Below are 13,311 nucleotides of genomic sequence, written 5' to 3' on the forward strand. Positions count from 1 at the left end.
CCTTTTTTTTATAAAAGCAGATGAGTGAAACTTTTTTAAATACTAATTCTCAATTTTTCATCATTGATAAAATACTACATGCAAACGTTTTTCTCGGAGCATGAAGCGGAGCTGGAGCAAATATTCTTATATCGGAGCAGAGCAATTAAAAAATTGATCTGCTCCAATCCCCTGGTTACATGCTCCCAGTAGGAGGAGTGAGGGAAGCAGTGCAGCGCCTGCTCATGCGCAGTGCGATTAAACGAACATTCATTTGCATCGTCCACTTCGCTGCTGTTCGCTGCGGCGCGACACGTAGGACTTATATCGCTATGTCGGTACGGTAACGAACATATCTAAATGATTTCTCTTCTCGAAATCGATATTATACACGTGGGTTTCAGTTTCTGACAAGTTGTTTTAATTGTGCAGGGACGATAGGCATATTTTCCAATGGCTCCCCCGGTAAGTCCCGACCCGATCCCCGTGCCTCGCCATCTAACGTCGTGTTTTGTAAATGTCTAGTGTCAAGCCGAGAAACGTCTATTACGTCGGGGAAGAATTCGAAAATTTAAACGGACGAGTTTAGTAGTTAGCCGGAATGCGTTAAAACTGTGACAAGGAACCCCGTGCGAACCCCAAGGACGCGGCTGCCGTGGGGAATAGTAGCCGTTATCGAGGACCGGGAGGATCGTGTCCACTGGCTCCTGGCGGGAGATACAATCGCGTCGAGCACAATTTTAAAACCGTCGCACCGTCGCTCCTCTGGTAATGTAATTGGAGAACTGGAAACGGAACGGGGCATTTTCCACACTCGCGGAATATCGTATTAGATCGAACGTGGATCATCGCAACATGGCGACACGAGATAGGTACACGATTCACTTTGCATTGCGCTCTTTGAAATAACGATGAATCCGATGTTTGGCCGTGCATCCTGCCCCGCGTTGCTTTCCGTCGCCGCCGACGGTCGCCGATCCCTGCGGTTTTTCGATTCTTTGGCCGCCGATGTTTCGGGCGTTATTCAGTCGACAGGTAGTTTTTTTTCTCGTGCAGTACTCTTTCGAATGTAACTGGCTGACGCCGTGCGTGGTACCCAAGATCATGTTCCGCAGACAATTTGGAGTCCCTTGTTGTGATCGAACGTAACCTAACATATAGAACAGTACCCTGTACCCACAATTTGGGGATCCGCCGATCCATAGAATCGTTAACGGGATTCTGAAGCTTTGCTATGATTTCAGGAACGCACTTTGTAAATCGTAAAGCCGCACGTCACTTGGAGAGTTTGGGAACCGGCAGCTCCGGTAACGGGAGCACAAGTTGCTAGCGAAAGTGTTACTCGCCGTGGGCATTACGTGGCATTCGATGAGATATAATCAGAGATACAAGGTCATAAGTATTGGAGATAATTGAGAGTTCGGAAGGAACAGGATGCATTGAAAAGAGAGGAGATACACGGTTTATATTTAATTCTCTGGAAACTTATCGCTTTATATGTTATTTATTTAGTAATTAAAAGGGAGAAACATCGAAGCTATGTTGATCGAATATATAAGATGAATTGCGTTCTTCCCTGTCGCTCGTAAACGTTAAGAAAATAAATTTATATGCGCACGGAAGAGAAGCGTAACGGGGGACGGGCACTTGAATATGTTAATGGTAGATGCAGAGTTATCTATGGATTCATTTTATTTAGTACTTTGAGTGTAGCACGGATTAGCGTAAATGATATTTGGTATATTATATATATATATCGTAGTAGTCAGCTCCATTAAAGAATATAAAGTTTCTTCTAGATTTAAGAAGTATCTTTTGTAGCATTTTGTACGTTCATTTTGACTATGTATCATACTATGTATCCACCGCAAATAATGGTGCAGATAATGGGTGGCCAACAGGCAAATGGACAGTGTCCGCCAGTTCAAACACATGCAATGCATATTCATGGTACAAGTGCGTTCCATCAGGCCGAGTACGCGAAATATCGCCCAGATGCTTGCGCGCAGAGCAGACATCAAATGATACAGGTATAGCTTTCGCATTTGACTAGCAGCGCTTCGCTCTTGCCGGTGAAATCTTCTCGAGTACAAGCAGTATTCTTGCAGACAGGATCTTATCCATTGGAGTTACTGCAATTGATGGGCGTCGAAGTACCTCCTCTACGGCGTATAGAGTACATGCAGTCGAATAATGGCACGCCTTCAGGAAACTGGCCGAGACGCGTGAACACATCGAACAATACCCCTGTTATACCATCTCCTCATTTTGCTTTCAGACCAAACAATAATGGTCTGGTGAAAAAGTCAAATTGGTATAGCAAAGTCGGCAAAAGACCACCGTATCGAGACTCGTTCGGGAGTAACGAGAATTATGGTAGCGACAGTGGTTTCAGCTCTCGTTCTCCGACGCCGAACAAACACCAAATCGATAGTAGCCAAACGGAAAGCTCGGACGAACGAGATTCCGTAATTTCTTCTGTAGAGCAGAGCATGAAGTAGGTATCGTTGATTTAGAAAGGGAAGACGAGCTGTTGTAAAGGAGCCCAGTAATGTATCTCTTAAATATTTTAAATCAGGAGACTGTTTTGTTGTAGGAAATCACATAAAGTACATTCGAATAACGTTGCGAATAATGGAGTAATGCAATACAGCGTGATTTCGAATACTTCTGCGCAGCAGTTTTATCAAAATCAAAGACACGTTAATTGTTACCCCACTGCGATGTCAACGCCTAGGTCCCAAGTACAAAATTACCAGAATAAGAGAAGATATCAGTCAGGTATATTTAAGTCTGTGGTAACGAATTGATTTGTTCGCTAGTCCTGAAATTAAATCCGTAATTTTAGGAAGAAATAGTCCGCCTCCTCAAAGACTGCAACGGAGTAAAAAGTATATGGGATTATTGCCACCAAATTATAGTACATTTCGTAGGTATGAGATCGCTCCGGATAGATTCCTTGCTAGATCTCATTTAGTCGAAGTAACTCGTACGCCAGACGATCTGCTCAGCGGATCAGTTTGGGACAAACTGTCGAGGGAAGTTTGGTCAAAGTTTATGTTGAATCAACAAACCGCGGCTGTTTATAGGAATAAAATGATGCTCTGGAGATACCTTTACCTTTACATTAAGGTATCATAACTTTATTGAATAAACGTACAATCGTTGTAAACGTAAATACTTTCCAATGATCATGTCTGCAATGTTATTTGATGCGTTTAGAGTGAATATCCAAAATATGGGTTATTTTTGGTTGGGTCTACGATGAATGGTTTTGGATCGGATAACAGTGACGTTGACATGTGCCTTTTAGTGAGGCATACAGAAATGGATCAGAGGAACGAGGCTATTGGGCATTTGGAGCAAATACTAAAGTGTCTGAGGAGATGCGGTATGTCAATCTAATTGCTGTAGTTACGTAGTCGTTAAACAGTTTCAATTACCAAAACGTTTCTGCCGTAACAGATTTCATAGAGCAACTGGAGCTTATACAAGCAAAGGTACCGATCCTAAAGTTCCACGATTCGATACAGAACTTGGAAGTCGATTTGAATTGTAACAATGCCGTGGGCATTCGAAATACTCATTTACTCTACTGTTATTCGCGAAGTAAGACCGCTACGAATGATAAAGCAATATATTAGACACAAGAGAATTGTCTAATCACCATGTTTCGTCGCTTGATGTTGCAGTCGATTGGAGAGTGAGACCGTTGGTGCTCGTAGTGAAACTCTGGGCTCAGTCGCAGAACATCAACGACGCCAAGAACATGACTATATCGAGCTACTCCCTGGTCCTCATGGTCATTCATTTTCTGCAGTGTATGTGTGCGTGCTTTCCGCCAATTCAACAAGCATAATTCAAAATCGTCTAACATTATTCATCGCTCTCAGGCGGTGTCAGCCAACCGGTCTTACCTTGCTTGCACTCCCTTTACGAGGGCAAATTTACGCCACACACGGACATCCACTGCATAGACATCCAAGAGGAATTGGACATTCCAGCTTCCATGCTCCGACCCAAGAATCGACAACCGTTGGGCGAGCTTCTCATAGAATTTTTTAGATATTACGTTATGTTCGAGTGAGTAGAAAGTGGCAGCGTTCATAGAAGTTTATTTCCACCATCTATTAATCGTACTAACCAGGTAACGTTCAATTAGCTTCAATCAGTATGCAATATCGGTGCGTTTGGCTAGTAAAATACCAATAGAGGATTGTCGAAGGGCGAGATCCTATAAGAATGATCCTCACCAGTGGAAGTATTTATGCATCGAGGGTGGGTGTGCTAACTCTAGAACGATACGCGAACTAAATACGCAATTCAGCGTTCATAATGCATCCGTCTTTTCGCAGAGCCATTCGATCTAACCAACACCGCTAGATCGGTCTACGATCCAGATGTATTCGCGAGGATCAAGCGCGTGTTCGATTGCACGTACCAGATCTTGAAGGAGAGCCACGACCTGTCGAGGATATTTGTCAAAGCCGATACTGCCTCACGATATATCGTGACGTAACACCTACGGTTCACAGGCTAGTATAGAAGTACTTGTTATCTAGTATAATTTTTATATTTGAGAGCAGTTTATTTGTGCAATTGGCCTCCTCTGACACGTAACTCGAGGCGACTCGACTGATATGTTATATCCTCGCCGCCGATGTATGGAGATAGAAAGTACAATTGGGGGTAGTGTCTATTACGCTTATCACGAGCCTAGCACGCTCTTATCTTGTGATAACAGCCTGCGCTCGTGCGCAACGGCTCGTTCGTTGCGCTCGGAAGATCGAATTTTTTATCATGTTTTTCGTTCCCGTTCCATTTCCTTTTTCTTATGAACGTGCAATGCCACTTATTCACGTGAGTTTATATATACGGAGCGAAAGAGGGGTCTCCCCCGGCGGAAGAGAAAAAAAAATATTGTTCATATATTCGCGAATACTTTAAATCGTCTTTTTCGAATATGTGCGATGGCATTCGTCGCGCCCAGAACAAACCCCTGGATCAAATTGAGGGTGTCTCGATGGTAGCGGCCAAACGAATGCGGCGGTTCTTCATTTCTCCTACGAATTATCATTGATCGCCTTATTCGGATTTTTTTTTTAATTTCATTTCAAACGCGTATTGTTTCGTAAAGTTTCACGAGTCTTGGAAACATGGAAATGTGGTGCCTTACAATTGTTGGCTGCTTTAATTGGATTACTAAATGAATGCAGCTTCTCGCTGGATAGGTTGAATCGTGGGGGCATCTTGAGAAATTTCGGTCTTTCTTGACAATTACTTACGGTAAAGATTTAACATTGGCCCGACACTCGACGAGAGAAAAATCTGCATTCGAGAAATTCTGCAATGAGATGTCAATGAACTTTCGTTAGAAACTGAGATATTCATATACGCGAAAGATAAAGGTACTTATTCTTAATTGAAACCTCTAGTGACCTTAAACTTGTATATTTAAAAAAAGCATCGAAAAAAGGTATCTCATGGAGGTAAAGAAAAAAAAGTTAAAAAGAGAAAAGTATAAAAAATGGTTGTTCGAGAGAGATAATAAGGGAAAATTGAGGGGAAAAAAATATTAATTATATTTAAATCGATAACATCGAAGTTCTTTTGAATACAGATGTCTGGTTCAAACGATTAAAAAAAAAAGAAAAGGAAACAATTAATGTTAGTTTAAACAGAACTCGTAAAGTCAATACTGCATATGTGCCAAAGGAATTATTTCTGTCTTTCATATGTGACCAGATTTGATGCTTCGAATAGTCTGCACAGTGTGCGCCTCGAAAGAGAAAGCAGGTCATATCAAGTGTGCATTTGAAAATTTTATGAATAGACTGAACTTGGTTGCATAATTGAAGTTGCAATATTATTTTCTAAAGTAGATATTTAAATGAAGAAAGTTCCTATTTTCAATGAAAAATTAGAATCTCTATTCAGATTTCACCTCTAGTCTCGCTTTGACTAGTCTTTTGTTCGCTGAAAGCATAATATAGCGTGTTAAATAATATTTAAAATAACGCGTGGAGGAAAACAGAGGCTGTGCTAACAGTATAAAAAAAAAATACCAAATACTATATTCAATCTTTGGGCCTGTATTTAAAGAACGAGTAAATGAATTGCTTTGATTATAGATTGAATACAAAATTAACTTTATTACGGGATCATTTCGAGAGGATTTGTTTTGTACGCGCTGTAGTATAAAAATTCTTTGATTTCCAATCGATATTACAATCATTGACAGGCCTAATATATTTTTCTAATTAATTATTTACTTATTTTTGTAATGAATATAATGGATCTAGAAATTAACTATTTTCCTTCGATCGAAACTGGAAATATTTATCCACCTTCCCTTTCTTTGTCAATTCTAAAGTTCAACGCTCATAAAACTAAATTGTAAGGTAATAATATCAAAACTTTTGTAATTTTCATTTTGCTGTTAAATAAAAGGTATTTATATCGTGTACTATTTGTTAAGTGTACTCAGGAGTTAATGTGAAAAACGAATGCGACGCTGGTCGAGAAATAAAGGATGCGAGGGGACACGATAGGTAAATAAAGAACAAAGCTATACATTTCTCTTCAAATTAAATTTATTCGTTCCATAAGAATTCCACAATGAATTTCCATATTACATTCTGCAGTTAGCGGTGCGCTGCTGGCCGGAAAGAAGAAAAGAAAACGAAATTTTTTAGTGTCGTGTAATGCTCTTTCTTTGTCATTCTGAATTTATTCCGCGATCGATTGATTACCGCGAGAAGCCAGCGCAGACAGAAAGTAGAAGAATTACGGAGCCAGGGGGGGGAGTGTATGTTAAAGTAGGGGCGCGTACGTACCGAGGGGGGGGGGGGGGGGGTGTAAGAAAGGAAAGAACGAAACGAAAGGAAGCATCTGAATTAAAAATTAGTAGATAGAACAATAACTTTGGTCAGTACATTAGAACGAGTAAAATACCATGAAACGCTAAATGGGACTACTCATATCGTCACGGACAACGAATAATGCTCGAGATCCGAGGGGGGGGGGGGTAATTTCTGTAGATCTCAAGAACTGCATTCGAAAGGGTGTAGCACGATTGTATTGTTAGAAGTCAAATATCGATCATCCCATTATTCACGGGGTGGGGGTACGTGTGTGTTTGTGTGTGTTGGATGGGGGAGGGGGGAACATTGTCTCCTCGACGCTGTCAACGTACGTTTATCAATCTGTTATCGTACGATCGGGGTTTCTCCTTGGTCATCTCGACTCTAAGTCCTATCGAAGTGGGAACACAAATACCAAAATGAAATCTCCTTTCCCCATTCCCGCGCTCTGTCGACCCCTGCGGTAAATAAAATATATACACACATATATATATGTACCGGTCTAACCAGGAGGAAGAAAAAAGAAAACAGGAATTAATCAACACGATTGAAATTAGTCAGCAGGATTTCCTTATCGGGTTAGCATAACATCAACGTCACGCCTATGAGAAAGGACCCTCCGATCGTCGTAGCTGTGCTTCTCCAAGTCCTTCGGCCCGCGTATCCCCCGGCGGCGCTCAATCCGACGTCCCGCCATTAGATACAAAGCCAGCGTACTACGGAAGATCTTCTGTATCCTTATCGCCGCCTCCCTTTCCCGGCAGATGTCGAGCCAGGCCGTCCATGAACGATTCCAGGATCCCGTGAGGCCTCCATAGGCGTGCCCGTCCATTCCCCCGCTCTCACCCGATGTAGTCGTCCCCCGATGTGCGCGCGGCGGGGCCCAGCAGCCACTCGAACGCCCCCGATCAAACCATCTAACGAACAAGACAGGCAAATTACACCGAACATTGTTGCGAGCCTAAGGTACAATATCTCGTTCGTTACAATCTCTGGTCGGTCAGGTATTCAAATACATTCGGCGACCCGATGGCGCGCCGAGGTGTGGGGGGTTGGGGGAAGTTTGGAAAGGCACGTAACGCGTGTTCGATATATGCCAATACGATCTTCGATCTCTTCTATTCCCGGTTCCGCCGTCGTCACTCCGCCGTGGATCTTTGCCTCGCTGTCTTCCGTCATGGAGAGATTCGTGGCGTTTGTGCGTACCGGATACCACCTATTGGCACACTTGTCAAGTTCTGGTGTCGAGCCACGAAGCGTTACACGTCTCGTATCCATTCTCTCTCCTTTTCTCTTTCTCTCTCTCTCTCCCTCTCTTTTTTTCTATTATTATTATTATCATTTTTTTGGGTTTTTCATTATTTTGACGGTTTTTTCTGTAATTCTAGCGTCACTCGATCCCCGCGATAAAACGGTCCGTTCACGATAAGCGCGTGTCACGGTGAGAGTTGGTGGTGTGATTGTGTTTTGTCGTCTCCCCAAGTCTTAACCCATGTGTTTCTTTTTTTCTCTGTTTTTTTTTTTTGTTCGATGTTGTTTATCATTGGCCTGTCGCACACTGATTTACATCCAGCCGGTGTTACCATCCCGTTTCCCGTCCCGTCTGGAACACGTTTGGCGCGGTCGACGGTCATTGGCGACGAACCTCCCCTTGCTTGTTTTGCGGTTGTTGCATTTTTTTGTTCTTTTTTTTTTTGCTTGTTTGTTTTAAAAACCCTCTTTAAAACGCCGACGACTGCGTGCATAATACCGTACTCGATCGCCTCGAGCCGTTTTACCGTTTTGCGCAGTTAGTGATTTGTGGTTGGTTGGTCGAAGAAGAATTGGTCGAACGAGTCTTCAGTCGCTCCCGCGACGCTGCGTAGCAATTGCGTTGCTCAGCCGTACGCTCTCGGCTCAGTATGGCTGGGAGAATTGTCCCCCGGCTTGTGACTGTCCGGACTGATAGAAACCACTTCGATCGCCCTGGTAAGTCGAATCCTGTGACAGCAGACCGTCCATCTGCGACTGGAACTCCCCAACGGCGAAGGAGTCCTGGGAGAGCTCCGCCTGGCTTAGTCCCGGCTGCGACAGGCTGAAGCCTGGCTGAGACATGCCCTGCGTGGTGCCCTGGGTAAGCGGTAAACCCGGTTGGCTGTACGGCTGCGTGTTCTGCTCTGTTTGGCTCAGCTTGCCCATTCGAGGGCCCTGCTTGTTCTTCGACAGGACAGTTCCCCTGCGATTCCGCTGGTTCTGTCTGGCTTGCAAAGCTTGCTGGTGCTGGTTGTAGAAGCGCGGCGGTACGTGCGCCATGTTCATGAACATTCCTACTGGCACTGGCACGTTGTTCATAGCTGCTTGGGCCCTTTCCGGGCTGATGTAGCTGATCGTGTCGTGGGTCCTACTGAAGATGTCCAAGGGGACGTTTCTTTGGTAGTAAGGATTGTGGTTCTGCGTTCCGTTGACTTGGGTACCGGAGCGATCGTACACCGACCCTGGGATCAGCGCCTCCCTTGCATCGTACATCGAAGTGGACATAAAGTGCGACCCCGGATTGGCAGCATTCACTAGCTTCTTTGGCTTAGCGAACTGAATCATGGACTCCTTGAGGTTGTTTAGCGGACCCTCCACGAGGACCTTCTGTTCCTTGTAAAAACTGAGCAGATGGTTCCACAGTGGTTGCTTGGATAGGACTTTTGGGTTCCCTACGATTATGATTCCGTACTTGGCGCGAGTCAAGGCAACGTTCAAGCGTCTCGGATCGTTCAGGAAGCCGATGCCTTGGTGCTCGTTGGATCTCACGCAGGACATGATTATTATATCTTTCTCTCTGCCTTGGAAGGCGTCGACGCTGGCGACTTCGATCTCCTGGTACAACTTCGAGTGCAAGGATCCTTGGTACTGCATGTACTGAACCAAGTAAGCTCTCTGCCCTTCGTACGGAGTGATCACTCCGATTTGCTCGGGTTTTACACCGCAGCGCAAGAAACGCGTCGCTATCTTCTCGACGTTCGAGGCTTCGGTTCGGTTCAGGTACGACGTGCCGCTCCCAGCGATCTCCTCTTGCCCTTGAGTCACGTAGAAGAACATGGGCTTATCGGGCGCGGGCCAAGGGAAGTCTATCTTCAGCAGCTTCCTCTCGTCAGCGCATACGCCGTTTTGCAGGGAACCTTCGTAAAAGAAGTTCGATGGGAACCTCGAGAGATCCGGATGCATTCGATACTGCACTTCCAATCTGAATGGCCTGATTCCAAGGACAACCAATCTCTCGAACAGAGACTGCGACAAGCCTGCTCTAGCGGCCTTCTTGCACATAACCACGGGCCCTAATTGACAGTGGTCGCCGACGAGGATCAGCTGCTTCGCTCCAAGAACAACTGGCACCATGCATTCCGGTTCAGTGGCTTGCATGCTTTCGTCAATGAGGATCGAGTGGAACTTGAGCTTGTGCAACCTTGGATCACCTGCCCCGACACAGGTGCAGCAGATTACATCAGCTGCCTCCAACAGCTCCTTCTCCGCTGCTTTCTTTAAGAGTCTGTAACGCTTTTCATCCACGCTGGACAATTCTCCAGTTTCGTCCTTCAATTGCTGCAGCTTCTGCAGCTCGGTATTCGTTTCCATATTTTTTATCTGATTGTGGAGTGCGAGGAAGCTGACCGGCGAGTCGATCGCTTCGCGCGACTTTGCGCAGAGTCGCACGACCTTCAAATTAGACTTGTGTATCTTCTCTGTCAGCTGATCGACCGCTGTGTTGGAAGGAGCGCATACTAGGACGGGTCCACCGTTCTGTTTGACGAGCTGATACACTATCGTAGCGCTGGTCACAGTCTTTCCTGTGCCAGGTGGTCCTTGGATCAGAGATAGCGGCCTTTGCACGGCGTGCTTCACCGCGTAAACTTGAGACCGATTCAAGTCGGGCAGATTCGGAGCGCTAAAGTGCTTCGGAAGGTGGCAACGGAAGAGAACCTCCTCCACTTCGTGCCCCAATAATCTGTGGTATATGTAAGCGGACACGGACGTGTCGTCCACGGCGAATTTCCGCAATGCTAATTGCATGCTAAAACGGAAAAGGATTATGCGTTTAAAACGTCGCTTCCAGGAAACATTAAGCATTACTTACCGGTCGAAGCTCGTGCTCTTCCATATAAAGTCGACGACGAAGTTGCTCACGCATTCCGTTGGAGCGCCTGAATTATTCTTCAACTCGATGCCCACCTCCTCTCCGTAATTATCGGGAATTTTGATCACATGCCCAATGCCAGACCAAGGCTTGTGAAGCTCCCCCAAGTAGCGAAGCCTCAATTCATCCCCGTGCATCAACTTCATATCGCCATCAGTCTTCGCCAGCATGAAGTATGCGATTGTCTTTTTGTTCAAGCCAACGTCCCAGCGGACCTCGATGTTCTCCTGTGTCTGAGATTCTTTCAAACGTTTATCGTAATCGGCTTCCAGCTTCACAAGGGGGCCAAATATGTTTTGGTACTGGTAGCCGTCCTCGTACCGCAGAAGCACTTGTTGCGGCTCTTCGTCCACGCCGGGTTTCTCGAGATCTTGGAAAGTCGCGTCGACATTGTCGCGCCATAATTCCTCCAGCTTATTAATTTGCTGCGCGGAGATCTGCCTGGCCCGTAGCTGCTCCTGCTCGGACGGGATCTTCACCAACCAAGCTAAAAAGCTACGATCTTCTATCAATGGCTTCCATTGCTCTTGATCCCTAGAAGAATTAACATCGATAATTACAAAGCTCCTAGCGCTTCTCGTGTTCTTTTAAGATTAACAGTTACCAATTCATGTCTTTCAAGGAACTTTGAGCGGCGCATGGTTGCCGGCAAAGTAATACAACAACGGAGTCAGCCTTTGCAGGAATAAAACCAAGGACAAAAACGTTCCTGACGGCGCACGAATAACACTCCAGTACAGTCTCTCCCAGAGGTCCGTCTCTGCGGGGTAAGCAATGTTATAGGAGAGCGGAAATGAGTGTAATAGAATACCTTAGATAAGACGCAGTACCTGTGCAGAGTGACTTCCTTGTGCTTAGCTCTGACCAGGTGATTGATAATATGCGAGCCAGACGTGTTCCCGCGTCCATTGCAAAACCATTTACGGCAGACATTGCACATGACGACGCAGGACGCTTCGTGTATTCCACAATATTTACATGCATGCTCTGGCAAGTCTCGGTTATAGTACGCTTCCTCTTCCTCCTCTTCGAATTGCAATTCTGCCAGACTCTGAGCCGCTCCAGAAATTTTCAAATCTAAGGACGAACTCCCACTTGTCCCGTTGACCTACGTAAGAAGCCATTCAGCATATATTACCATCCCCTAAGTAACGCATTGCCCGCATCGATGCCCGGACCCGATGCATAACACATAAACAAAACTTCAGACTCTCTCCCGCATGGATCACCACCTAATCTACAAATAACAACTCTCTCTTGCACAATACTGTGAAACATGTTCCCCGAGCAGAAGGGAAAACCTAACCTCTCTGGATACAGAAAACCATCTACGCAACCCGAATGGAGCAGAGAGACCATGCTCGTGGGCCACTAATCAGTACCCAGAATCACCCTCAGACCAATATATCCTGTGTAGGATGCAAAACAGAGAAAAAGGGCCCCCGAAGAGTAATAAGGCACGAACGTGCGAGCCTTATACGTGGTGTGTCGAAATTCATGGCATCACCATGTAGGAAGCGAGGTTAGGTGGTGTCCGCGTGACTCTGAAGAAATGTTCCCATCGTCCGATCGGACAGCGGGGTGAGAAGCAAGGGTGCATCGGAGTTATAAATGAAAGGAGAGTGTGACCAACCGAGAAACCAACCTGCACAGGCTGGTTGGGCTGGCTTTGAGCAGCATCGTGCTGGGATGCCTGAGTCTGACTCGGCGAGGGCAGCGTGAAGTCCGTGAAGTCGAATTCACTGCCCTGAGTGTCCGCGCCAATCAGGTCCGCCTCCTCGGTGTCGAGGAACGTGAGGGTCTGACTGCTGGGCCCGTACGCATCGACGCTCATCCTGGTGTGACGATACTCGACGTCCTTTCCGTGCCTCGCAACAGATAGGCTCTGGCCGCTGGCCCGATGGCGCACCGTCGGTCGCGATTAACCGCCCCGGCGCGAAACCCACTGAAAACCTTCCCGTTAGACGGACGAGCGAGCCCAAACGCGTCTCCGAAAACGAACGGCTATTAACACTTGAACGAAAGGGGCCAGGGAATCCTACGCCATACTTCGCCTCGCGCAAGTCTCGCGCCCACCAACACCGACACGGCTCGCACACCACGAAACCGTTCCTTCCTCCTGCGCTCGTCGCGTGTTACGTCATCAGCTGATCCCAGAGACTGCCTCGAAAGAGAAGGTTCGGTATTTCGGCGAGATTTCTACGCTCGAACGGGCGTCGATTGGCCAACCACGATTCGATCCTCCGTGCCGATCACTCTCGAAACCTTTATCGGTTAGACGGCTGATAAGATCCGGCTTGCGTCGTG

General features: G+C 46.0%; 2 protein-coding genes across 9 annotated transcripts; one reads left to right on the forward strand and one right to left on the reverse strand.

Moving 5' to 3' along the window:
• Positions 1-311: 311 nt before the first annotated feature.
• On the forward strand, positions 312-6,445 carry LOC143370232 (poly(A) RNA polymerase gld-2 homolog A). Of its 7 annotated transcripts, none has more exons than XM_076815048.1 (13): positions 312-444; positions 505-851; positions 1,224-1,641; positions 1,863-2,009; positions 2,092-2,476; positions 2,558-2,760; positions 2,828-3,111; positions 3,202-3,370; positions 3,445-3,588; positions 3,672-3,800; positions 3,873-4,062; positions 4,142-4,257; positions 4,335-6,445. In XM_076815048.1, exons 3-13 carry the CDS (start codon positions 1,590-1,592, stop codon positions 4,496-4,498), a joined length of 1,983 nt encoding a protein of 660 aa, XP_076671163.1. In that variant the 5' UTR covers positions 312-444; positions 505-851; positions 1,224-1,589; the 3' UTR covers positions 4,499-6,445. The 7 variants fall into 7 exon arrangements, with proteins under 7 accessions (XP_076671163.1, XP_076671169.1, XP_076671167.1 ...); XM_076815054.1 differs by having other exon boundaries at positions 316-444; positions 2,088-2,476; XM_076815052.1 differs by having other exon boundaries at positions 316-444; positions 2,576-2,760.
• Positions 6,446-6,554: 109 nt separating this feature from the next.
• Upf1 (Upf1 RNA helicase) lies at positions 6,555-13,278 on the reverse strand. 2 transcript variants are annotated; one of them, XM_076815047.1, is made up of 5 exons: positions 12,650-13,278; positions 11,835-12,112; positions 11,609-11,764; positions 10,945-11,538; positions 6,555-10,881 (listed from the first exon to the last, which is right to left on the reverse strand). In XM_076815047.1, the coding sequence occupies exons 1-5, from the start codon at positions 12,836-12,838 to the stop codon at positions 8,739-8,741; spliced, it is 3,360 nt and encodes a 1,119-aa protein (XP_076671162.1). In that variant the 5' UTR covers positions 12,839-13,278; the 3' UTR covers positions 6,555-8,738. The 2 variants fall into 2 exon arrangements, with proteins under 2 accessions (XP_076671162.1, XP_076671161.1); XM_076815046.1 differs by having other exon boundaries at positions 12,638-13,278.
• Between the last annotated feature and the right edge of the window lie 33 nt (positions 13,279-13,311).

The sequence above is a fragment of the Andrena cerasifolii genome, chromosome 6 (genome assembly GCF_050908995.1).
Source record: "Andrena cerasifolii isolate SP2316 chromosome 6, iyAndCera1_principal, whole genome shotgun sequence".
Taxonomy (NCBI): Eukaryota; Metazoa; Arthropoda; class Insecta; order Hymenoptera; family Andrenidae; genus Andrena; species Andrena cerasifolii.

Excerpts from the sequence above, each read along its gene's own strand:
- LOC143370232 (XM_076815048.1), top strand. The coding sequence starts at position 1,590 with ATGCGCACGGAAGAGAAGCGTAACGGGGGACGGGCACTTGAATATGTT. Across the intron at positions 2,761-2,827 it reads TAAGAGAAGATATCAGTCAG|GAAGAAATAGTCCGCCTCCT; the intron begins GTATATTTAAGT and ends CCGTAATTTTAG. Across the intron at positions 3,112-3,201 it reads ACCTTTACCTTTACATTAAG|AGTGAATATCCAAAATATGG; the intron begins GTATCATAACTT and ends TGATGCGTTTAG.
- Upf1 (XM_076815046.1), bottom strand. The coding sequence starts at position 12,838 with ATGAGCGTCGATGCGTACGGGCCCAGCAGTCAGACCCTCACGTTCCTC. Across the intron at positions 11,765-11,834 it reads AAGGAAGTCACTCTGCACAG|AGACGGACCTCTGGGAGAGA; the intron begins GTACTGCGTCTT and ends CTTACCCCGCAG. Across the intron at positions 11,539-11,608 it reads TCCTTGAAAGACATGAATTG|GGATCAAGAGCAATGGAAGC; the intron begins GTAACTGTTAAT and ends TAATTCTTCTAG.